General features: G+C 36.2%; 2 protein-coding genes across 2 annotated transcripts; one reads left to right on the top strand and one right to left on the bottom strand.

The window, feature by feature from the left end:
• On the top strand, nucleotides 6248–8220 carry LOC109712707. The gene is made up of 5 exons (XM_020236449.1): nucleotides 6248–6592; nucleotides 6888–7056; nucleotides 7269–7335; nucleotides 7420–7651; nucleotides 7732–8220. The coding sequence occupies exons 1-5, from the start codon at nucleotides 6507–6509 to the stop codon at nucleotides 7940–7942; spliced, it is 765 nt and encodes a 254-aa protein (XP_020092038.1). The 5' UTR covers nucleotides 6248–6506; the 3' UTR covers nucleotides 7943–8220.
• On the bottom strand, nucleotides 9149–11157 carry LOC109712700 (GDSL esterase/lipase At3g48460). The gene is made up of 2 exons (XM_020236438.1): nucleotides 10511–11157; nucleotides 9149–9834 (listed from the first exon to the last, which is right to left on the bottom strand). The coding sequence occupies exons 1-2, from the start codon at nucleotides 11117–11119 to the stop codon at nucleotides 9322–9324; spliced, it is 1122 nt and encodes a 373-aa protein (XP_020092027.1). The 5' UTR covers nucleotides 11120–11157; the 3' UTR covers nucleotides 9149–9321.

Genomic DNA, 11392 nt, shown 5'->3' on the forward strand with positions numbered 1-11392 from the left:
ACTCTATATCTCAAATATAAAAATTGTATCATCACTTTTTGAAGGATATTCATTTCCAGCCATTCATTTTTCTGTTCACTTGATGGACAAGAGAACAATATCGAAAATGTGTGAAATTTGATTTCCAGATAGTTTAAATAGTTTGGATCATGTTTAACGGTGCCAATCATTAATTTGAAAGCTCTATCATCGAAAATAAATCGGTAGTAAATCGAGCCGTTTACTATCGATAGTATTCTAGCAAAACTATATATAACCGTTTACTATCGATAGTTTTTTTTCAAAAAAAAAAAAAAACCTACTATTTAGTAAAAAGAAATTAGGTGGGAGGTTGTTCATGTCTTATCAAAGCAGGAGGGCGGTGGGGTTGTTCTTCTCTAATAAGTTTTGTTTTGGAGCCCCAGGTGTGGCTGCAGGCGCTTCCTCAAAAGCAACGCAGTGGTGTTACAAAAAAGAAAAGTCTGTCAGTGAGAACAGGAAGAACACTAGTGAGCAGTCTTCCTAGTTCCTGCTCAAAAACTTTTATTTTGATGGAAAAATTAAAATGTAATTCTTTATTGTAATGCATATTGTAAACATACAAGTTAAAAAATCAAACTCCACATGTGTCAAAATGAAGAAGGCATAGATTTTTAGTGTTAAAAATATGAGAATAATAAGATTAATGTGAAAAACTTGGTTCCCGATTAACATGCCTATAATATGTTGTAGACATAGCATTTTCCATGTAGAGAATTGTTGAGTCAATAACCATTGTACTATTTAGCACAGTTGATTAAGAATTTGATAATTAATATTTTTTTATGTTATTAATTAAGTTTATGTCCAAAACATAAACGAATTAGTAAACTTGCTACTTTTCTCCCTCTAAAAAAAACCCACACTTTTACTTCAGAATTATCGAGCAATGTAAATCCTAACTTACACTTTCAACTGACAATTTAGCTCTAATATCATATATAATTAATGATAAATAAGATAAGACAAAAAATAACTTATTATTAAAATATAATATGTGGGTCAATATTAATTATCTAAAATATCGACCTCATTAAGAAATGGTTTGAGAATATATTTAACAACCATCCCCGTACTCATAATGGCCTAGAGAAAATCGAGCTTTTTTTTAATTTTAAAAAGAGCAAAAGAAGTTGAATGGGTTCCTCATTAAAAAAAAAAAAAAGGGTAGGTGAACAAAGGGGCATTAAATTATTAATTCAAAGAATCAAAAACGTGGACCCAAGAGATCAATGTCCTTTCAAAAAGAAGGGCAAATCACCAGTTTTCATCCTCAAACTATTAGGAGCGTGACATTTTGACGCTCCAATTTTAATTTATCATAATTTTTTATTTAAATTTTTTGAATTATGATAATCAAATTTTACAATCTAATCTAGTTAGTTAAATATTAATAAATTATTAATGTAAAAGTAAAAATAAATGTATTGATAATAATTAAGATAATTTGTTAAATTTAGCTAAATAAAGTGGGATATTGGACTTGATTGCAACAAATCAGAAAGTTCAAATCAAAAATCACTATAAATTAAAATTTGAGCACTAAAGTGTTACGCGCCTCACAATTTGAGAACCAAAAGAAATAAAGAACTGCTATTTATACAAAATAATGTTCTTTATATGATACCGACCGTCCCTAGAGCAAGTGGCAAAGGGCTTGATGGTTGGTACCCGAGATCCAAGTTCGAATCCTAATTGATTCACATTTTCCAGCTAAGTTTATTTCTAAATGAAATAAACGAAGCGGGTAGCGTGCTACCTATCTCTCTCTCAAAAAAAAAAAAATCTTTATATGATAAAAAGAGTACAAGAGAAGATAGGATAAGTTCATGTATTCACAAAAATGTAACCTGATTTCTATTATAAGAATGGGAAAGGAATAAACATCTCTTTATAAGATCAAAAGAACAAGTTCTTAATTTGTTGGATTACATTGGATTAACAAAATATAATAGTAATAATAATAATAATCATGGAAGCAGAGAATTTGGTGCACCCTCTACATAAGTTAGATGGCATCTCCAACAAACCTTATTACTAAGCTATAATATTACTCACCTGCTAATAAATGTTGTTGATACAATTCATTGAACATATTGGTCAAGATCATCATATTAGTGACAAAACATTTCACCTAACCCACAAATTCAGAGCCCCAGAGGATTTTCATGCATGTTGTAAATATTATTAATTTGAGTCATTTTCACACTTTATCTAAATCATATTCTCCTAACTAGTGTGACATTTGTCAAAAAAGGGCTTGCTGCAATTCTACTGATTTTGAAGTATAAGTGGTCCAAAAAGCTGAATTAATGTGTCATTTTGATGAGTGATTGAGCCTTGTTTCAAAAATCAAAATAGAGGGGGAAATACTTTTAAATAACATTGCGAAAGGAAACATTTCAGATTATACCGCAAACAGATTTAGCGTGTTTATACTTAACTGCTACGCGATTTTGTTTATTCCTATATTGTTGTTACATTTCAACTAGAACTTGAGCACACAAAAAAGCAATTGCTAAATCACATAATAGTTAATTATAATAATAAAAAAATAAAAAAATAAAAAAATAAAAAGCTTTTTTGGCCAACACTAGCTATATTTTCTTCGGTTTGGCTTGGTTTTTTAGAAACTCAAATTAGAAACAAACATTTTTGTTGAGTTGCGAAATTGTTCAAACTGAAATTAAACCGAATTACGAAATAAAACCGATTTAAATCGAACCAAATTAATTGGTTTCTTTTAAAATTTAATGGTTTGATCAGTTTAGTGTCCAAATTATTGATATTGTCAAACAACAACCCGATCAATACCCACCACATTTAATTAATTAATTGGCCCTTGAGCATTTCATTTAAATTTTCATAACATATATAAAATTAAAGGTGCTTGTTTAGACAATGAAGGATATATGTAGAATATAAAACTAATTAGGTGATGAAAAATGAAGATAATATATTCCATATGATTTCTTATTCAGAATTAATCAAAATTTTTAATTTTATTGTATTTCCATTGACATATTAATAACGAACACTATCCAAACCAATCCACTTGCTGAGTTAGCTTGAAATTATAGCATGCACCGAGTGTATACACCAAGTCTCCACAACTTGATTATAAATGTTTTAGAATCGAAATCCAAATAAATTGAAATATTTGAGAATTCATCGGTTAGTCATCGAATAGTCGCAAAATTAATTTCTAATGATTTAAACGTAGATTTTACAGCAACTAGGATTGAACTTGGACTCTGATGTATACACTAGGTGCGCTCAATAATAAAATTTCTCCTAAAAAATAAGGAACCTTTAATATTAAGGACATGATAACTCAATTTCTTAGATATGTTATTGCTTCCCCAAGATGTTTTGCTTCTCAATTTGGTTTTGTTGGATGTATAGGTATGTATAAATTTATTATTGAGTACTTTGCATGCATTAAGATTAGTACTTTCATATTTTTGGAATAAAATATAAAAATTAATAAACTAAAACTTGTTTGTTTGTGGGAATTGATATGGAATGTTTTTGAAAATATTGGAAGCTTAGTGCTTTCATTTTGATTTTCCATTCGTTGTCTTTAAATGTAATTCAAAGTATTTTTGTTCAACTCCTATTGCCATTTTTATTTTCTTTTGGTTCTAAATACATTCTATATATTCCATAAGCTTCACCAAATCAAGTATATTCAACATTTACACTGAAAAAAAAAGCAAGTAATTGTTGGTGTTATATTCACGATCCACAAATATAGTTTCTTCAGTATTTGACATTTTATAACATTGAGAAGCGAATTCAGAAACACTAGTAATCATCCCTCTTATTTCTCGGAACGCAGACAACGCTATCAGGCATTGTTTTTTCGAGATTTCTTATAGTAACAAGCTTGATGAACGCCCAGCTTGGAGATAGAGGGGATGATGTGACCTTGATCTGGGATAGATGGATGAAGAGGAAGGGAATACAGAAGCCGTGGACTTTTATTTCCGGTTTGGTAGCTTGCTAGGAGATTATTTGGAAGGTTAAGAATGGCGTGATCTTTAGGAATACTCGACCGGATACCATCCTTGCAGTCCACAAGATTAAGCGGCTAACGAAGTCCTGGGACCAAGTTCTGTTTGCCCGTTTGTTATAGTTTTTTTTTTTTTTTTCCCACTCCTATCGAGGCCAGTGTTGTCTCACTCATGTAGCCTAATTCATCCTTTCAATGAATGAAGCAGGTAACGTGCTATCTTTTTCTCGTCGCTCATAACAATGACTCCAATACGTTTTCGCCGCAGATGGGCGATGGGATCGTATTGTGGGCGGAAACCGCACCAAATGCGGGACGGAGTTTCGATAGCGATGAGACGGAAGGGAGAAGTGGTCCACTCAATGACTCAACCCAAAGGCAGGATCAAGTTGGTCCTTAATTTGGGTGGAGGATTCTGTTGGTGTGGGTCATAACTCGTAAGCTCACCAGAACATCCAGGCCTGGGTCTGCAGGACAAAACCAACCAAGATGGTCCACAGCCAGCCGCTCGAGAAAGGCAAGAGCTGCCAAGAAAAGCCTGCAGAAAGTACACCAATTATAGGGTTGAGTGGGGTGGGTGGGGATAGGATTGCTTGCCTTGTTGGCTGTGGCATTTTGTAGGAGAAAGTCTACCTATTATTATAGTACAGGTACATCTTATTATCTATATCTAGTCGATCATATTTTTTTTATAAAAAAATACAATAAAAATATTTTTAAAAAATTATAATGAAATTTAATAAATTTTAAAAATATAATTTAATTGACTGAAGACACCATATCAGTAATGCAAGTGTAAAAAATTTAATGGTTCCGACTTTTTGGTCCTTGGATCAGTTTTTTGACTATTTATAATCTTTCGATTAATATTATTATCTTATGGAGACTATTCAATCCTAGGAGAGACCACTATCATTTCAACCGTACAATTCTTGATTCGAGAGTTAAAAAATTATAAACACTAATTTTTTTATACTTCCTACAGTATAATAACTCTACGCCAGCAATAAGACTATCACATTCTTTTTTCTTTTCTTTTTTTTTTTGTGTGGAGGGAAAAAAAATATTGGCCGAAAGTGAGTCGACCATATAAAGTGGGAATCTTACTTTTATCTCCCAATTCACTTTGGAAAAAGTTTTCCATTTTATTACAATTATTTACAATTATTGTAAATAGAAGTAATTATATTTAATTAAAAAATTTATATTTTTCTTATAAAAGTATAAGAAGAATTTTTTTTTTTTTTTTTTTACTAACAGCATTTGGGCATCACTCAATAAGATTAGTTCGGTGCAAATAATATACATCTTATATGTTAGCGTAATTTAAGAGACACATGTATTATTACTCTATGTGAAAACTATTATTTAGATATCCAAAATTTTAAAAGTATCTTAAGAGATGTTTGGGAATCCACAACCTATCAATTTTGAAGAAACTAATATTTAATAAGGTTAATTTCATACAGCTTCTGGTAAATATTTTCAATAACAAATATATTTCTATAAAATTTAACTTTTCATCTTTATTGCTACAAAAGTTCAGTAATACTCATATTTGTCTTTTTAGTTTGTTATCGTTAGAGCACTGTTAATTTTTTAATGGATGATAAGTGATATAATATTTTTGCTATTGCAAATATGCTCTTTCAAAAATCCCAACTTTAGAATTATGTAGAAATGCCCTTCTAAAAATTTTCAACCATTATTTTTTTCTTTTCTATCATCATAAATAATATAAGAGGGGTAAAGAGGTCAATTTATCTCATTCACTAATTAGAATTAACTTTTTTATCCATGATTAATTATATTTTTCTAACAAATCCTAATAGAAGAGATATATATTTGAAAACATTAAGACTTTTGTAGGAATAAATATGAAAAGTTAAACTTTGTAGAAATATACCTGCTATTTAATATATTTACAAAAATTTATATGCAATTAATCCTGTCTAATATAAACAAAAAATCGTATCTCTTCAGATGTTAGAAATTTAAAAAAATAAATAAAAAATGGAGGACGGATAGTTGGACAGGGCAGTTTGTTAGCAGACCAGGTCCGCAAAATAACTTAGGCATATGGTGGGATGGATTACAGTGTGGGGGGATTGGGATGACCACCAATCTGCCCCAGTTTTTCATGTCTGCACCCTAATAAGTGGGTCCCACAGCTTCATCCAATTTGGGACTATTCAAAACCTGGAAGGAAGGATATTTAATTATCCTGAAAGCAAAACTGCCCCCCCTCCCCTTCCTTGCCTTTCCAGACCAATTTCTCTTCCTTTCTTTATTTCCCTATTTTTTAACTTGTCCTCTCTCTCAAGATCATCATCATCTTTTGTCACATAATCCCAGCCTTGGAACAGCAGCCCAAGGGATTCTCTCCTTTTTTTCCTCCTCCTCCTCCTCCTCTTCTTCTTCTTCTTCTTATTCTTCTTCTCCAAGGAAAACAATCCAAAGAGGTGGTGTGGTCATGTTTCAGAGCCAGCTTGGTAGACCCTTCTCCTTCAGAGGCTCTCTCAAAGCCCTGGAAGCTGATATACAACATGCCAACACCCTGTACTCCCCCCCTTCCCCACTTTGGGCTCTTTAATCTTCCCTTGGATTTTTTGTTCTGGCAAATTTTAGATATCATCTGTTGCATATTGCTATTCTGTTTTTTTTTTTTTTTTTTTTTTTTTTTCTTTTGAATGCCATGGCGGGGAAACTACACGGTGGTGCCATACATAGTTTATGATCATCTTTTACTTTTTTTTTTTTTTTTTTTTTGACCCCCCTTTTGAATTTTGATTTTGACAAAACTTCTTTTTTTTTCTGATATTGATTGCATGTGGTGGGTATGAAAATTTTTCAGGGCAGATGCTGTTCAGAGAGCCTATGGTGGTGCATGTGTGCAGATGAGGCTGTCCTACAGCCCTTTGGCACCACTCTTTCTGTACCTCATGCAGTGGATGGACTGCAGCTGCAGCTGCTCTTACACTCTCCCAAGCTATCTTGGACTTCTTCATGTTCTTGTATACAAGGTATTCCTCCCCTTGTTTGGTAAAGGTTTTGGTAAAGGCAAAAAATTATACCAGAGCCTCATGAACATTAGCTCAATTGCATATCGCCATCCGAATTCTCAAAAGTTGAGAGTGAATTGTTTCAATCAACCACCATATGTTTTAAAAGTTTGGATGACTGTAATCAAGCAGTAAAAGCTCTCTGCCTGTATATTCTAATTTGGTTCTTGCAGGTTTATGTCGACGGAGATAATTCGATATCGACATATGAGAGGAGGGCTAGCCTTCGGGAATTCTATGGTATGCGGTGTTTCATTATTCATTCCTCCTTCGCGGAGAGGTGATCGTCTCGTGTTGTATGCTGATACGATTGAAACGTTGCAGCTGTTATTTACCCTTCTCTCCAGCAACTGGAAAGTAGTTTGGCTGAAAAGGAATCCAGAGGGAAGGGTCGAGGCAAGGAAATCGTCGGTCGGAAAAGGATGGATGATTGGAGGAGGCTCTCTGATAAGGATTTGGAGAGGGAGGATGAGTGCGGCATTTGTATGGAGGTTTGCACCAAGATGGTCCTCCCGAGTTGCAACCATGCTATGTGCATAAACTGCTTTCGCGATTGGTAACGAGCTTACATTACGTGTTTAGCGTCGCCCTACGGTTTGCCAAGTGCTTGGTGTTTAAAGAATTCTAATTTTGCAGGTATACGAGATCGCAGTCTTGCCCCTTTTGCAGGGGTAGCCTGAAAAGGATTCGGTCGAGAGACCTCTGGGTGCTTACCGGTGACGGTGATGTCGTCGACACTGTGACTTTAGAAAAAGAAAATGTGAAGCACTTCTATCGCTACATTGATAGTCTGCCTCTGATAATTCCGGACAATCTTTTCGTGGTTTATTATGATTACCTAGTGTAGTCCAAAAGGAGAAAAGAAGAGTGGTGTGAAAAATATTGCGAAAGCCGACCATCTTTTGTAGATTGAGTCAGGTGACTGTAAGGTCATTCGCCACTCTTTCTTGGCACATTGTAGGATGGCATCCAAAGCCTCTGAAAATAATTGTACATGAAATTTTTAGTTAGGTTCTATCAAACAATTCGGGGCTTTCGCAAGCCCTACAAAATGGATAAAAGGAAATGAATGTTACCCCTTATGCTGATTAAATAAAGTTAATAGGCTGAAGATTTTTCAGTGTTTGTGTGTTCTTCTTCATCAGTCTCATCGGAAGCTTTATCAAAGCTGCTTCTATTCCATCAAAGACTCAAATGGTTCTCTTTTCTCTTAATACTTCAACTGTTTATTGTATTATGACAGCTTTCTAGTCATTATTCTCAACTATCCGTTTGCCAATTTACGGAACATTGAACTGCTTAGTTTTCGAACATGAGTGTCCAAGTGGTTAGTACACAAACCATAATAGGCGATGTTTCTAGCTGATTAGTTCTGTATATAAGTGGTTTCATTGCTTCCTTCCTATGTTATGAAAAGCAAACCTGTGGAGTATGCAGGCTAAAGTTTCATTTAGGCATACGAGATGTTAACTGCGTTTCTGTATCAATTGGATGACCAACATTTGCGGACATATTCTTTTTCTCTTTATGGTAAATGTGCACCAGGGTGCAATTTACTTCCGATTTGGCTCACCCGTTTGACATTATCAGCTGAATCCAAGGAAAACACAGGTCAGCTCTTTTTTAAACTTTTCTCAAGTGCACTTTGTGCACGCTTGTGTTTCGCGGATGCTCCCAACATTTATTTTGTTGTTCATGAAGGCCTGTGCAACTTAGGTTTATGTTGATATAAGTTTTCCTACATGTTTCTCTTTTCAGTAAGTGTATATGCTGCTTGTTAATTGCATTTCCGTGAGGCGCTCTTTTTTTTTTTTAATTCCCCCTGTGTGAAACTCTATGCTCTGATGATAGATTGGCACTGCACTAGATCAGTTTCCATCTATTTTATGGTTTGCATTCACAACAATCAGAAGAATTGTATGGTTTGTATTTCCTGGATTGGTTCATTCGACGTAAGTTTATCTGATCGAGCACAAGGAAATTAATCAGAAGTCTCAAGATTAAGTGTTATTCTTTAAGCATAAGTGAGTGAAAAAGTGAACTTAGCTCTAGATAGCAGCTTTAGAAGTGTGAATTCTATCCGCAAGTATGCATTAAACATTCATATCAAGTATCAACTCAGTTACAAAACACATCTAGTTCAACCCATCTATCTTCAACTATAACAATCTTTTATACCCTAAGGCCATAGTACCCAATACCTCGTACATAGCAATGACAACCAATTCACTTTGCCGCGTCCCCTTTACTGCTTAGCAAAACATCAAATCCCGGTCTGCAATAACCACGATTGAAGAACATATTGGCGACAGCCTTGTACATTGCCTCGGTCAAGTGAACTCCATCCCAGTTTACGAACTTGGCAGGGTCCGAGCAAGCCTTGTTAACGCCCGGCGAGCCACACGTTGCGAACAGATCAAAGTTGTACGCCCCACCCCCTGACCCGCAACACGTCTTGAAGGTCTCCGTGAAGCCGTGAGCGGCTGGGTTCTTCATTATGGCGTGGTGAGCCCCGTGATAGTCAGCGTAGGAGATGACGGCTTTTGGGTATCGTCGCCTCAGCTCATTCAACTTGTTTAGCAGAAGTGTGTTGTGGGTGCTGCTTTGCTTGTTCACGCTCGCGACGCACCCGATGTCGTCGCGGTCGTCTTGCGGAGCTACTGTCATGGATAGGGGGAGGCACCCTGTTAATGGTAGTCCCTGGACTACAATATACTTGGCCCCTTTGTTGAGCAAGGCCTGCACACACAGAAATATTACTCAGATGAAGTTTGCCATCTGGTATAATGGTAAATGTGAATATTTCAGAAAGATAGTGTGAAGCAATTGAATTATCTTCTCGAATTTTGCTTCAACTTTATATGTCCTTTTCCTTTCTACCAATGCACTCATTTTTTTCTGTTTCTTTTTTCTGTTATTTGCTTTGCTGTGTAGGGTTGTTTACTGTAGAAGGTTCACTTGCTTCATGTCTATTAATTGTACTTCATTACTCTGATTTGAAATTTGTGATTTTGTACTGCAGAAGTACAGTTCATAGGGAGATTGTTACTTGTGTCTTTATGTGAAATTAGGAAAACTTCTGTTTGTAAATGTACTGTGGAAAGTTACCATTCTTTGTCTTTTCTGACAGTAGGGAATGTTGGCTTGTGTTCTAATTGTTAAATTTAACTGCTCTTTTTGACTATTGGCCATAAATTGTTAATGGATCTTGTAGTTTTATGCAGTTAGAAATGGTTCAAGTTGTTAGATTTAATGGAATCGTCATTAAATTTAGCAAAATTTTAAATTTAAGTTGACTGATTTTCGTTTCAATTAGAATGATAAAAACTCAGGAGATATCAATAATAAAAAGAAAGAGCAAAATTGAGGGGTAAATTTCAATATGGAACTAGCAGTGAATGAGACTTGTACTAACCTCCAGGAAGGAGAAGACATTCCTGACGGCAAGATCCTGAACAATGCTCGGCGATACGGAGGAAAGAGAGCTGTAGGCGTAGTCGTTGGCGCCGATCTCCCCGACCCAGAACAGCGCTTCGTCCATCCCTGCCGCCCTCCCCGCTGCCTCCACGTGCTTCTGGAACCACCCCAGCTGCGTCATCAGCGACTGCGGTGTCACGTCGATGGTGATATTGTTCTGCACATAGAACTCGTGCTCGATCGCCGTCGACCCTGCCACCGCGAAGTTCACTCCATGCAACGCCCCCGATGGATTGCGTGCAACCGCGAGGTAAGGCGGCAAGAATGGGAGGGAGAGGGCCGTGGTGAGGAAGTCGACGACTAGGCGGCCGTCGGAGTACCGGTTGGTGGACCGGTGGAAGAAGGTGGTGCCGTAGGGAGGGCTCGACACATAGCCGAAGGAGTACGGGCCATCCGCGGAGTGCGTGTTCCCCGTGTCAGTGTACGAGTCGCCGAACGCGTAGATCTTCGAGAAGCGCCGCGCAGCAGAGGTCGACGGAGAATGCGAAGAGGAGGAGAGAGAGGTTGTGGGCAGCAGCAGCAGCAGCAGGAGGACTAAGGAGGTCATGCTGAAGTAGTGAACAGTGAGAGAGGTTTCAGCAATCATTCTTTGGTGTTTAGAGGTACACATTTCTACCGTTTATATAGTTGGATGGAGGGTAAAACCGTAAATGCAAGGAGGGCCATTCTTGGTGTGAAATGACAAGAATACCCCTGTTCTCAATTGAATGCTTCTGACAGATGCAAACAGAAATGTATGGCAAGTTTGGAAAATGGCAGGGTGGTTTGTTCTCTGCTTCAGCTTATTTTAGCAGCATTGTACTAAACCAGCTTTTAAGTG

Source organism: Ananas comosus, linkage group 1 (genome assembly GCF_001540865.1).
Source record: "Ananas comosus cultivar F153 linkage group 1, ASM154086v1, whole genome shotgun sequence".
Classification (NCBI taxonomy): domain Eukaryota; kingdom Viridiplantae; phylum Streptophyta; class Magnoliopsida; order Poales; family Bromeliaceae; genus Ananas; species Ananas comosus.

Bases quoted from the DNA above. Each gene is read 5' to 3' on its own strand.
- LOC109712700 (XM_020236438.1), bottom strand. From the start codon at position 11,119: ATGACCTCCTTAGTCCTCCTGCTGCTGCTGCTGCTGCCCACAACCTCT. The intron at 9,835-10,510 runs GTTAGTACAAGT...CTGTGTGTGCAG, and splicing joins ATGTCTTCTCCTTCCTGGAG to GCCTTGCTCAACAAAGGGGC.
- LOC109712707 (XM_020236449.1), top strand. From the start codon at position 6,507: ATGTTTCAGAGCCAGCTTGGTAGACCCTTCTCCTTCAGAGGCTCTCTC. The intron at 6,593-6,887 runs GTACTCCCCCCC...AAAATTTTTCAG, and splicing joins ATACAACATGCCAACACCCT to GGCAGATGCTGTTCAGAGAG. The intron at 7,652-7,731 runs GTAACGAGCTTA...CTAATTTTGCAG, and splicing joins ATAAACTGCTTTCGCGATTG to GTATACGAGATCGCAGTCTT.